The sequence below is a fragment of the Thalassophryne amazonica genome, chromosome 18 (assembly GCF_902500255.1).
Source record: "Thalassophryne amazonica chromosome 18, fThaAma1.1, whole genome shotgun sequence".
Lineage (NCBI taxonomy): Eukaryota > Metazoa > Chordata > Actinopteri > Batrachoidiformes > Batrachoididae > Thalassophryne > Thalassophryne amazonica.
Window position 1 is genome coordinate 24,312,653 of NC_047120.1, and position 14,283 is coordinate 24,326,935.

At 40.4% G+C, this 14,283-nt stretch overlaps 1 protein-coding gene across 1 annotated transcript in view; it reads right to left on the bottom strand.

Annotated features, from left to right (window-relative positions):
• LOC117530552 (calcium-activated potassium channel subunit alpha-1-like) overlaps positions 1 to 9,743 on the bottom strand; it is a gene marked incomplete at its 3' end in the record, with an annotated part of 158,068 nt that extends 148,325 nt beyond the window's left edge. Inside the window, exons 1-2 of the mRNA XM_034193446.1 lie at positions 9,595 to 9,743; positions 9,394 to 9,505 (exon numbers count right to left, since the gene is read on the bottom strand). Of these exons, the coding sequence (XP_034049337.1) occupies positions 9,394 to 9,505; positions 9,595 to 9,636 (154 nt within the window). The remainder of the gene's footprint in view (positions 1 to 9,393; positions 9,506 to 9,594) is intronic.
• Between the last annotated feature and the right edge of the window lie 4,540 nt (positions 9,744 to 14,283).

The window sequence follows — 14,283 nt, forward strand, 5'->3', positions numbered from 1 at the left end:
TTTATGTGTAAGTTCAAATATGTAAAATGTTCAGAACAGTCCCTAGTTGCACAAACATTTCACAGTTTGTATCTCTATTACATACAGAATTTTATGATGGCACAATTACCAAGTGGTTAGTGCGCTTAGTTTCAATGTGGAAGGTTCCCGGTTCATACCCCACCCCTGCCACATTTCTCCATGTAATGTGGAGTTGCGTCAGGAAGGACATCCGGCATAAAACGTGTGCCAGAATCAACATGCAGGTCCACCTTGGATCTGCTCTGGTGACCCCAAGTGAAAACAAAGGAGAAGCCGGAGGGACTTACTTTTACAAGAATATTAATGTTTTTAAACAAAAATATCATCAAAATTTCAAGAAGCACATAGAACTTTTATTATAAAACAAACATAACAGAGCCTGACTTGTTTCTTGACACTGTTCCATGCAAATGTTATTTTAAAGATTGGCCAGCAGATGTCGCCATATGTAATTGTATCAAAGCTTCAAAACATTGAACCATTGCTTCATATTGATTCAGTGGTTCAAAACGCTTTGGTTTGTCCGTCACTAATTTTGATCAATAAAATACATCAGCAATCACTAATTATTACCACGTATAACCATATTAATAACCATATTCCTATTATGTTTAAAAATAGACAAAAATGGCACAATATGTATTTTGAAGAGAATTAGGTCATGCTGGAATTAGCTCGCTGAGCACTGGGCAATACTTCATACTTCTTGTAACCACACATTTCCCCACATGATGTCATGTGCTGTGAAGAAACAAGCACAGACAAATACTGCTGTCAGCAAACAGCAATGCAAGGAATACCAAACTCACCTTTATTTCTGTAAACCAGTGTTAAGTAATAAATAGATCCCTAAAAATCAATTTACAAGATAAATAAGATGTTTTACCAACTCTTTTAAGAAGAAAGATATTTATGTATCTATATACTCACTCATCACTCATCTTCAACCACTTTTCTGGGTTCGGGTCACGGGGGCAACAGATCAAGCAGGGGACCCCAGACTTCCCTTTCCCATGCCACATTGACCACCTCTGACTGGGGGGATCCCGAGACATTCCCAGGCCAGTGTGGAGATATAATCTCTCCACCTAGTCCTGGGTTTTCCCCAGGGTCTCCTCCCAGATGGATGTGCCTGGAACACCTCCCTTGGGAGGCACCCAGGAGGCATCCTTACCAGATGCCCAAACCACCTCAGCTGGCTCCTTTCAATGCGAAGAAGCAGCGACTCTACACCGAGCTCCCCACGGATGACCGAACTTCTCACCCTATCTCTAAGGGAGACACCAGCCACCCTCCTGAGGAAGCCCATTTCGGCCACTTGTACCCGCAATCTAGTTCTTTCGGTCATGGCCCAACATTCATGACCATAGGTGAGAGTAGGAATGAAGACTGACTGGTAGATCAAGAGCTTCGTCTTCTGTGTCAGCTCCCTTTTCGTCACAACAGTAGGGTAGAGCAAATGCAATACCACCCCTGCTGTGCCAATTCTCCGGCCGATCTCATGCTCCATCGTCCCGTCACTCGTGAACAAGACCCCAAGGTACTTGAACTCTTTCACTTGGGGCAAGGCCGCATTCCCTACCCAGAGTAGGCAATCCATCGGTTTCCTGCTGAGAACCATGGCCTCAGATTTAGAGGTGCTGATCCTCATCCCAGCTGCTTCACACTCGGCTGCGAACTGATCCAGTGAGTGTTGGAGATCACTGGCCGATGAAGCCAACAGGACCACATCATCTGCAAAAACCAGTGATGAGACCCTGAGCCCACCAAACCGGAAACCCTCCTCCCCCCGACTACACCTCGATATCCTGTACATGAATATCACAAACAGGATTGGTGACAAGGCGCAGCCCTGGCAGAGGCCAACTTCCACCAGAAACGAATCCGACTTACTGCCAAGCACCCAAACACAGCTCTCGGTTTGCGAGTACAGAGATTGATTGGCTCTGAGAAGGGACCCCCTCACTCCATACTCCCGCAGCACCTCCCACAGTATGTCCCGAGGTACCAGATCATATGCCTTCTCCAAGTCCACAAAACACATGTAGTCTTGGTGGGCATAGTCCCAGGCACCCTCCAGGATCCTTGTGAGAGTAAAGAGCTGGTCGGTTGTTCCACGACCATTATGGAACATGCGTTGTTCCTCTTCAATCAGAGGTTCGACTATCGGCCAAACCCTCCTTTCCAGTACCCTGGAGTAAACTTTACTGGGGAGGCTGAGTAGTGTGATGCCCCTGTACTTGGCACACAGTCTCTGGTCCCCCTTTTTAAATATGGGGACCACCACCCCAGTTTGCCACTCCTTAGGCACTGTCCCAAACCTCAACACAATGTATCATTTAAATGTGTAAATATGTTCCATTGTATCACAAACCATCATACAAAATGTTCTATAGCCATAGTTGGTATATTCCTTTGATTTTGAACTAACCCAAAATATGAACGACATGTACAATTTCAGGTTTTCTACCATTTTAAGGCCTTTGTGGAAGGCAGATCAGACTAGATACACCAAAACTGACAACATTTCCAAACTCTACACCACAAGTTAGCTTGGCATGAGCAGTTTCAAAGCTGTGAGTCATATAGGGAGCTCATTATCAATGAGCAAAGTTGGTATAAAACACAGTTTTCATGATATGTGAAAAATTCACAAAAATTTCCAAAGGCTGTGACTTCAAATGTTTGCAAGATACAGACCTAACATTTGGCATTTCATCATAACTTTGTCATAGGAATAATATATCAAACTGACAAAACAGAACTGAGGGGTGACCTGGGAGCCTCTGGGTGAGTTGAGATGGAATGACCCATATGTGTTACACTTAAGGGTGCACTTACTTATTTACACCATCATTTTGGCTTTTTGATCCCCCTTCCTACTCCTTTTAATTCATGATGTAGAAATTACTCTTCTCCTCCTCTGTGAGTTTAAAGGTCATAACTTTGGAAATTTTAATAGAAAAAGCCTGATTTTTTTATATATATTAGGACTGTTCTAAATGTCAAATGTTACAAAATCTTTTGGGCCACATGTTGTTCTTGTTCCACTAATAAAATAAAAGATCTGTGCCAAATTTTATTGTAATCTGTCATTGTTTAGGGGTCCCCCACAAAGCAACAATTCCAGTAATGTTCTCCTCTGGGTGACCAATCACCCACCACTTTTTGTGATTAGAAGCCATAACATGTACCTGTAAAATAAAAACAATGGCATCAGAGTCTTCTCCCATTAGGGTGACATTGCCTTGGCAGTGGAGGGAGAGGAAAATGTGTCACTCTGGGGGACCTCTAAATCTTATCTGATTGAGTTCAAATCTGGTCTGCACCTATAAAACCCCAAATGGAACAAAAACAACATGTGGCCTGAAGTCTCTCACAACTTTTATTTTCTTACTATATAGTTGTAACATGAACAGCCCTTTTATAAATCCTCTTCAACCTACATTCAATTGAATACACCACAAAGACAAGATATTTAATGTTCAAACTGATCAACTTTGTTGTTTTTGTGCAAATATTTGCTCATTTTGAAATGGATGCCTGCAACACGTTTCAAAAAAGCTGGGACGGGGCAATAAAAAACTGGGAAAGTTGATGAATGCTCAAAGAAAACCTAATTGGAAACAGGTGAGTGTCATGACTGGGTCTAAAGGCTCAGCCATTCACAAGCAAAGATGGGGCGAGGATCACTACTTTGCGAGCGACTGCATGAAAAAATAGTGCAACAGTTTAAGAACAATGTTTCTCAATGTTCAATTGCAAGGAATTTAGGGATTCCATCATCTACAGTCCATAATATAATCAGAAGATTCAGAGAATCTGGATAACTTTCTACATGTAAATGGCAAGGCCGAAAACCAACATTGAATGCCCGTGACCTTCGATCCCTCAGATGGCACTGCATTAAAAACCAAGATCATTGTGTAAAGGATATTACCATGTGGGCTCAGGAACACTTCAGAAAACCATTCAGTTAACACAGTTCGTCGCTACATCTACAAGTGCAAGTTAAAACTCTACCATGCAAAGCGAAAGCCATCAACAACATTCAGAAATGCCACTGCCTTCTCTGGACTCTAGCTCATTTGAAATGGACAAACGCAAAGTGGAAAAATGTGCTGTGGTCTGATGAGTCCACATTTTAAATTGTTTTTGGAAATCATGGACATCGTGTCCTCCGGACAAAAGAGGAAAAAGACCATCCAGATTGTTACCAGCGCAAAGTTCAAAAGCCAGCATCTGTGATGGTATGGGGGTGTGCTAGTGCCCATGGCATGGGCAACTTACACATCTGTGATGGCACCATCAATGCTGAAACATCCAGGTTTTGGAGCAACACATGCTGCCATCCAAGCAACGTCTTTTTCAGGGACGTCCCTGCTTATTTCAGCAAGACAATGCCAAGCCACATTCTGCACGTGTTACAACAGCGTGGCTTCATAGTAAAAGAGTGTGGGTACTAGACTGACATGCCTGCAGTCCAGACCTGTCACCCATTGAAAATGTGGCGCATTATGAAGCACAAAATATGACAACGGAGACCCCGGACTGTTGATCAACTGAAGTTGTACATCAAGCAAGAATGGGAAAGAATTTCACCGACAAAACCTCAACAATTAGTCTTGTCTGTGGTATATTCAGTTGAATATAGGTTGAAGAGGATTTGCAGATCATTGTATTCTGTTTTTATTTACATTTTACACAATGTCCCAACTTCACTGGAATTGGGGTTGTGTGTGTGTGTGTGTGTGTGTGTGTGTGTGTGTGTGTGTGTGTGTGTGTGTGTGTGTGTGTGTGTGTGTGTGTGTGTGTGTGTGTGTGTGTGTGTGTGTGTGTGTGTGTGTGTGTGTGTGTGTGTGTGTGTGTGTGTGTGTGTGTATATATATATATATATATATGCGCACACACACCCACATAAACTCCCCTCTATCTATTGCCTAAATAAATGTTCATCAGCTCAAATTCTCCTCCTGTCCAATTTATTCACAAATATCCACTAGATGGCGATAGCTCCAAGCGCTGTCTTGTTCCTCTCCACACAGCAGGGCTCAGCACAGGAAACAAATAGATGCATTATGCAACTGCATTTGTCAAGCCTGTGCTGACTCTAAAGTAGGTGGTGTTCAATGCTGAAGGTGATGTGGGAGTTGGTTGCACGGCAGACAGAAGAAAAACAAAAAACACAATTAAACCTGTATTTCCCGAAAAAAAAAAAGATCTCCTTAATCCAGTAATTCCTCACAGACCTCTCAGATTGTTGGGTTTCATACATTTAGCAGATTGACTTCTACTCCAGTGCTCGAGCCACCAGCAAAGCCTATTACCTTTGTTTGATCCACTCATGTACGTTCAATTACAGCGTCTTGTTATTCCAGGTGTGTTGTAGAACACGGATGAAGAGGAGAATTGTATCTGAATGAGGAAGTGCAAAAGAGCACTCCAGGCCAGGTTCGGATACAGCGTTTACTGCAGTTTCAGTCATTTATTCATTTGTTTTCTGTACCTATCACGAGGGGGCTGGAGCCAATCCCAGCCATCATAGGGTGTGAGGCGAGGTACACCCTGGACAGGACGCCGGTCTATCACAGGGCCATATACAGAGAGATAAACACATTCACACTCACAGTCAATTTAAAGTTACTACTTCACCAAACCTGTATGTTTTTGGAGGCGAGAGGAAGCCGGAGAACCCATCAGGAACCCCACAAACACAGGGACAATGTGGGTTCGCTGGGAGTTGGGCAGAACCACTCTTCAGAAAAATGACTGGTGACATGACAGAGGGTTTGTCCAATATTTACAGTTGATAGTCAGTGTAAAAATTCCAACTTCACCTCAGAGCATAACATGTTTACAGCCTGGTCCAAAAATTGGTTTTGGTCGATGTAGCTAGTAGGTAGTTCATGGAGGAGTGGGGGGCAAGGGTCGATCTGAGTGACAGTTATGGTCCAGGCAACCGGGTGCTAACAGGCCGGTAGTACCTTTCCAAGCATGTCTTATACAAATATGTGATAATCAGGCTAATAATAAGGCTAGTAATGTTTTTAATAGCTAATGATTAGCATTAGCCTCAATGAGAGTGCCACAGTTATTAAGGTGACATGCTGGTTATAGGTTTTAATACTAGTACCCCAACCACCCGTTATATGAAGAACAGCTGAGTCCACAAAAAAACAAAAAAACAAAAACAAATTGTTAATCAATTGCCTGTTACCAAGCCTGTTAGCCTGTGCTAGTTAGTAGAGGTGGGCGATACCGCGATTTTTGGAATTTCTCAAATACCAAGTAAAAACAGGCCCAGTATTGCCGATATCGATACCGATACCGATACTTTTTCATATTTAAGCTTCGTAGAGCCAAAGGATCCAAAAGACCTAGGATAGAATTTTGCCAAACATTGTACGTGACAACAAAATACTTTATAATCACAATCATTTTTGTTTAAAAAAATATCACTCAACACAACTTAAAACAAAATCTCCTGATGTAGAGGGCTGACAAACTACAAACAACAAAATTAACACACCACAACAACCTGCATGGCTGTTGGCTGGCACCGCTGAACCATGTGATGGCGCAACAACAAAAGACCAGAGGGTGGAGGGTGCGCTGCTCCATGTTGTGTGACACAGCGCAGCGTTGCTCTTACAGAGAGTAGACGTTGATGAATCTGTGTGCGCAGCATTCCGTGCGTGCGGGAGAGAAAAAAAGCTTGAGTATCGATCTTTTTACATGAGGATCATTCAATATCAATACCAGCGTTGGTATCGAAATTATCGATATTAGGATCGATCCGCCCACCTCTACTAGTTAGACAAATTTACTTTGTTCATCTTCAAGGGGTAATTTCAGACCCAATTCACTCAAGGTGCCATTCGATACCACAATGTCTGTTTGTCCACAGCTGTCACCATGTGTTCTAGCCAAGTGTTTATTCACACAGTGATCGTAGGAAAACATATCAGTTGATACAGCAGGAGGTGATGACATGAGATGGGGTTATTTTTCTGTGTTCATGAAATGGACAATAATGTAAGTAACTGAAAGATACAAAACTTTCAACATTTTGTAGTAAGCCACAGTCTGTAGAAATCCAAGATGGACACCATGGTGGCTTTGGGGAAAACAAAGTTACAGAACAAACCTGACAAATTGTAGCACTTTGTCTCCAGTGCACGATTCACTTGAAATGAGACAAAATACAATAATGAAGAAGCTTGATTTCTTTGATATTTATGTCAAACAACAAACACAGATACCACGTTGCTGATAACAATATGCTAACAGGCTAACAGGCTGAAACGATACGCTGTTCTGTAGTAGAATGGACAAACACGCCATGTCAGGGAAAACCAAACATGACTCATGCTCTGGTAGATCATCTCTTTATTTCTGTCTTGCTTTTGTTCCTTTCCAGCGCACACAAACTGTTTGTTTTGCTTCCCTGCCTGCCCCCAATTAGCTTAAACTGTGTGGACTGTCTGTGTAGTAAACAATATGTGTGGCTCTCCGTGCTGCAGCTGTGGCAACCAGTCGCACACTGCAACGGTATGAACCAACTGAAAAACTTAAGATTTTTCTACCTTTTCATTTTGCCGCAGTGACTAGGACAAACTGAGATGTTCTTTTATCTTTAACAATGGTGTGAATAAGGAACCATTTCCTACTCCCCCATATAATTCAATAAAATAGCTGATTTCATCACAAACAAGTAGTAAACCATTTAGTGCCAGACGGTGCCAGATCGGTTCCGTCTCGTACGCAAGTCTTGTACTGCAAATTCGCAAACTGACGTCATTGTTATGCAAGTACGTACTACAGCATGCTGATGATTTTGTCCCAGTTAAAACAAGGACGTGATGAGAAAAACATTGGGAAAACTCATTATTTTTGCTTTTTACAATGTGTTTGGGTCACATCATTATTTTGGGGTGGGCATTTAATCAAATGTAATAAAAGAATTAATTTAATTTTGGGTTGGCATTTAACCAACTTTCATTAAAAAGGGGATAGGCAGATGCTCAAGGAAGGGCAGTCCAAATCACGAAGTGTAATGTCCATGTGATGCATATCAAAATGTTCACAACAATCTCAAAATATTGTCCATCCATGTTTTATACCCATTTACTCTAATTAAGGGTTGGGGGGCGGGGGGCTGGAGCCTATCCCAACAGTGTTTTCAGAATATGTGTCACATATTTGTCTAGAATACCGTATGAAGAAATAATTTTGCTGAAAATCTAAGAAAACCAAATTTATTTCTGGAAAATTCTTTAAATCTGTATTGATTTGATTACTCATGTGGACAAACCAAAGTCTTTGGCTCACAAAATCAGTGTAATATATGAAGAAAAATGTTTATCAGTGGTTAAAAAGTAAAATAAAATCACCCACCATTTCCAGGTAGATGTTTTCTGCCTCCACTCTGTGCAGAAATGTCCATCAATATCCATCATTCGATGAAAAGTCCCTTTAAAAAGTTATGTAAGGCCTGGAAAAACATCCACGTTTTTCTTTTTTATGATAGTATGCATTATTCATTGGACTAATGAAAAAGTATAAAGTGTTTTCAGGCTGACAGGTCCATTTTTTTTGGCATTTATGAGGGTTTAGTGGCAGTATGAATAAGTCTGACTCTTCAACTGAGCAATAGCATGCACTAAATGAGCCTGTTGACGTGGCAGGCAGAGAGAGAAAGAGAGAAAGAGACAGACAGACCCATGTCGCCTTCTTCTCTACAATCATCTACAACGGGGATTGAAACGAGAGGTGACACTACAGTAATTTGACCACTATAAGTGGTCAAATTCTCTGTGACATTCTGTCACTGATTTATTGTTAGAAACCTAAGGAAAAACAGAGTTGGACATGCCTTAACCAGAGGGTTAAGTTCAGTGACTCTTTCTTTGCAGACAATGGTACCTCCATGACTCCATGACCTATAGGTCAGTGAATATTTTTTTACAGAAACATTTACCCAAGGCACTGTACACCATAACCTTCCACAGTACTCAATCTATGCAAGCGCTGAATAGAGTCTGAACACATCCCTGAAGAATCTCAGAAGTAGACAGTCTCACAGTCTCAGTTTTCATGCTGTTGAGTATTAGGGGCATTTCAACTCTACGCACAACATGCAAACATAAAACATTCATCAGTTCACCTCATTATAAAAAAAACTATACACCTGATGTTGCAAGTTCACTCACAGAAAGGACAAAAACTAATGATGTGCTGAGGTTATCTGAGGCTAACTGAACACTTGACCTCTGTTATGTCCTGTAAATCCATCGGGTGGTGCTGTAGTTCACCTGGAAATAAAGTTAAACAGCAAATATTCAGTTTTGTCTAAGACGTGAGGATCCTTACCAAGCCAACTCCTGTTCAGGTACACCGACACAAACACCGGAGGAACTGTGAAGAAGTCCACCACTGAGTTCACCTCCAGCCAGAACCAGAGCTTGTCATTGGCAGCAATAAACTGTTGAAAGAAAGTGTTGCACTTGGCGATAATTCTATATATATTTGTGTGACTTTGCACAAAAGTGAAGACAAGACTGATTTACTTACACGCAAGCCAAAGTACAGCAGGAAAAAAATGTTGAACGCCATGTCAATCTGCAACGTGAAGTCTTTGTAGAAGTTCTGACAGGACTCAATAGGACTGCATGTGGACAAACATGAACTTGTATTAATGTTTGATTACAAAAAAAACATTTGGTTAAAGGATAAGTTTACTTTTTATGATGCTAGTCATATTAAAACAATGTTCACCATCAAGCCTTTGAGTGCTCTACATAGGTTTCTTTGTGTGAAATACGTAAGGAATGAATGAGAATTAACAGGGAAGCTGTACAGGTACTGTAAATCCTATATAGGCCCCGAGGTGCCAGTGCTTATTGCCAGATTCCGTAGTGTGTATTACTCCCCTGGACAGTAGAGGTGGGCGATACCGGGAATTTTGGTATTGATCCGATACCAAGTAAATACAGGCCCAGTATCGCCAATATCGATACCGATACTTTTTCATATTTAAGTTTCAAAGATCTAGGATAGAATTTTGCCAAACATTGTACGTGACAACAAAATACTTTATTATCACAATCAACATTTTTGTTTAAAAAATATCACAACACAATTTAAAACAAAATCTCCTGAGGTAGAGGGCTGACTCGGGGAGCGTGCTGAGTGGGCGGGCCAGGCTGAGCCTACCCGCATGGCTGTCGGCTGGCGCCGCTGAACCATGTGACGGCGCAAGAACAAAAGACCAGAGGGGGGAGGGTGCGCTGCTCTGTGTTGTGTGACACAGCACAGCGCTGCTCTTACAGACAGAGAGCAGACTTTGATGAATCTGCATGTGCAGCAGTCAGTCCGTGCGGGAGAGAAAAAAGCTTGAGCATCGATCTTTTTACAAGAGGATCGTTCAATATCAATACCAGCGCTGGTATCGATATTATCGATATTAGGATCGATCTGCCCACCTCTACTGGACAGGACACCAGCCCATCACAAACGCCGGCACATTAGTGCAACCCAGTCATCTGAATAAATATGGCACGTGAAGTGTGTTTTTCCTAGTACACATACCAGTCAACCCTGCACCATTCTTCAGAGTCCATTCAAGTCAATTAGCCTAGCCTAGAGTCTGTTTATTTGGAGAGTAGCGACAACTGAGAACATGGCGCCAGTTTGGGACGAACTGCGTTGAACTACTGAATGAACCTTTTATGTTTTCAACATTTTATTTTTTTTTTTATCAGTTAACCACATACAACATCCAGGTACAAGTACTATCAAAATAAATATAAAAATAGTTAGGATATCAAATTTACATAAATTTACAATTCATGATTATTTATTTAATTAATTTAAAGCCTGATTTATACTTTTGTAACTTCGTGTCATGACGCCAACGTGCGTGACAGTTTTAAAGTTCTCCGTTACTGAATTATGCTTTATTCTGGACTAGTTTGTCCCTCAACAAGCTTTTCTTTCTACAATCATCACCTCCAATTCAAGGTAAGCTGTACAATTTCCTCTTTTTCCGATTCCGTGTTGTAAATTTGTAATCAGCATGTGCACTGTAAAAACTACTAAAATATGAGAGGAAAGAGTGAATGCAGAAAAGTGTCAAATCACAGCCTTTTGCGTTGTCTGATTTAACAGGTGCATGTCAGGCTGCGGGTCTGAGTCTGAGCAGGGTGTGGAAAAATAAACGCCGGGCTTTTAATCAGGGAAATGACTCCGGTCTCACATTACTCGACGAGTGTCAGAGCTCAACTTTAATTTTGTACTTCTGTTACTTTGAACGTCCAGACTGATCTGTCCGGTTACATGTGAGGGGTTTTTAATGAAAATACATTGCGATCGTACAGGACATTTTATCAGATGTAAGCCAAAATCTGTTAAACAAAATCCATTATATATGGTGTTTATTACATGGAAAACCATACAAAAACATCCGGTTTAGGCGAGTTTTACTGTACATGGAACTGCACACCTCTCAAAGGTTTGACGATGCTTCCATCCCACACGGCTGACTTTATTTTCCAAAATGTTTCTTCTGTTCAGATCTGAAGGCAATCTGTATATCTTGAAGCTCTTGCTGTGTCTATTTGTGCATCCAAATGCACAACAACCCGGCATTTTCAGCAAATAAATAAATAAAATAGCTGGATTTACATGTAGATAGATTAAAAGAGAACACTATTTTGGCACCACAATGGCACCACGAGTTACATGACCGTTTTTTTGTTGTTGTTGTTGTTCTTGTTGTTTGTTTGTTTTTTGTTTTTTCAGCTCGTCATGTAACAATACATAATGCTCTGAATAAAGGGACTCTAGCCTAGCCATGACAAAAGTGGAACTTGTTTGCTATTAGACAAATGCACTAACATACTGCAATATATTATTAAGCATTTTAAAATATGTTAAATATGATACGCTTCTGGAAACAGTTGGTAGTGTAAGTTTCACCAGTTGGAAAAATGTTTGTATACAAAGTTAGTATTACCATCCTGCTAGCTAAAGCTAAAGTGACACTCGTAGGAGAATAAGCTGAACAAGCTAACATATAGATTTTTTCTTTGTTTTTAAATTTTATTGAGCAATAACAAAGGTGGATGTTGATTCTTCAGTGAAATGTGTCTACTTTTCACGCACTTGTGGAAAACGGGACTGCACAAAAACAAAGCAGTTGTTAAATGTGAATAGAGCACTCTGAGGTTCAATTGCTAACAATGATTTAATACGACCAAGGTTTAACGAAGTGAACTTGTCCTTTGATTAGCTTGCAATACAAAGGAAGCATTCTTATTTTCCTTTTTTTTAAAAAAGCATTTTTAAGACATCCAAAAGAAGTGTTCAAAAAATAAAATCAAACGGAGGTATATTCCAATATTTTTCTGTAGAGAAAGTGCATGCATTCATTGACAAACAAGCAATAACTTGTCAGTTTGCCTGATTAACCCTTGAAAAACTGCATAACAATCTGACTGAAGAGCAAAGGTTTCTGTGTCAGACTGCATCGGAGTTCGAGTAAAAGTAAAGTCAGACATGATGGAAATGCAGAGCCAAAGCAGTCATTTAAGGGTTAAATTCGTGCAGGTTTCCTGTTAGCTTTGGTGAAATCAAGCAGCCATAGCAAATGCTAGCAATGTAGTGACGTCTCACCCTCAAAAAGCTTGTATCTGGCATGAAGAATTCAAATAAAGACAAATAAAAATAATAAGTAAGTTAGTATACCCCTGGAATAATATTGAGGTTGGAGTTAAAACGTTAAAATGTTAGCAGTTAGTGACAATGCGTTAGTGGCAATGAAAGCTTGTTTTTAATCACAAGGTCCAATCTTACACCTGGTGCAACGCGCCGTGCCGCACCTTACCGCACCATGACGGATGCACTGGTATCATTGGTATTTTCTAAATGATGCAGTTGTCATTTCCAAGACCAGTGCCTATATTGTGGAGCTTGCAAACGTACATGCTCTCAAGTACACAAACATAGGTTCTTACTACAGACCATATATACACTGGACAAACCCTCCGTGACGCCACCCAGAGGTTTTCTGAACAGTCACGTAAAAGCTGAAATGGAGTGGTTCTGGAGGTTGCCATCTTGGCAGTGCTAAACTTTACTTAATTACTGGTCAACACATAAATAGGCCAAGTAGTAGAGTGTGGGCTAGACCAGCATAACTTGGGTGGGACTAAGGAAGCCTGAACATGTTCACGCTGAAATTCCCGAATAAGCAAAGTTACAGCCCACACGCTAACTTTGCTTCCAGAATATATTAAGGCATATTTTTGTGGACTGAGTGGTGGTTTTCATAATACAATGCTTCGGTGCAGATATACAACGCAGGGCCAGCATATTGTGTTTGTATACATCACATCATCAGTGGAGCTAATGTCATTAAGCTACCTGCTAATTATTGCAAACCTGGTGCTAATATATAAATTATATAAAGTAATGCTAAAATTTCACTCAACAGAAATACCAGAGTCCTGACTTTAGTGGCTCTGAAGTACAATTAACGACACAGCAAGGCATATTATCTCAGATGTTTGCAATAAAATGTTTCGAAAAGGAAAAACAGTTGATTCAGTCAGGTCAAGTGCACAGCAGCTAGCAGCTACTGCTAGCGGGGCTTTGGCTCGACAAAAGCTGTCACTCAAAGTAAAAAAAAAAAAAAATTACATAGAATAAAAATCATCCCCATACTTAGTTACCAAGCATTTTTCATTTACTGTAAATAAACTGCAATACTAATAGAGCGTTCTTGCTCAGTCTTTTAAAATTGCTGTATGATTTTGCTAAAACTATCAACCTTGTGACATTTCCTAATGTTCCTAATAATTTCCTAAGATATTTATTGTATGTTTTCATTATTTTGTTTCCTAGTATTGTTTCACGTTCTGTATTGTATTGACTTACAATAATTCATGCCATGATTCCACAAAACTATGATAGCTTAGATGATGGTATGCACCAGTAAAATTGGTTTGTAATCAACCGATAAAACTGGTTTGTAATCCACCAATAAACACAAAGAAGGAGAGGAAGAAGTAGTAATAGTTTTATTTTTATTTTATTATATGTGGGTGGGTTTAATCATTCAAGTGTGTTGATGACTATATCATCTTTTACGTAGTGCTATGCTAATGGTAGACATTAGCATGAAATATGGCTTTGTCTGAGCATTTTAGCGCAAATAATATGGTTTGTTAGGCAGTTAATTGGCATAACAGATCATATCTA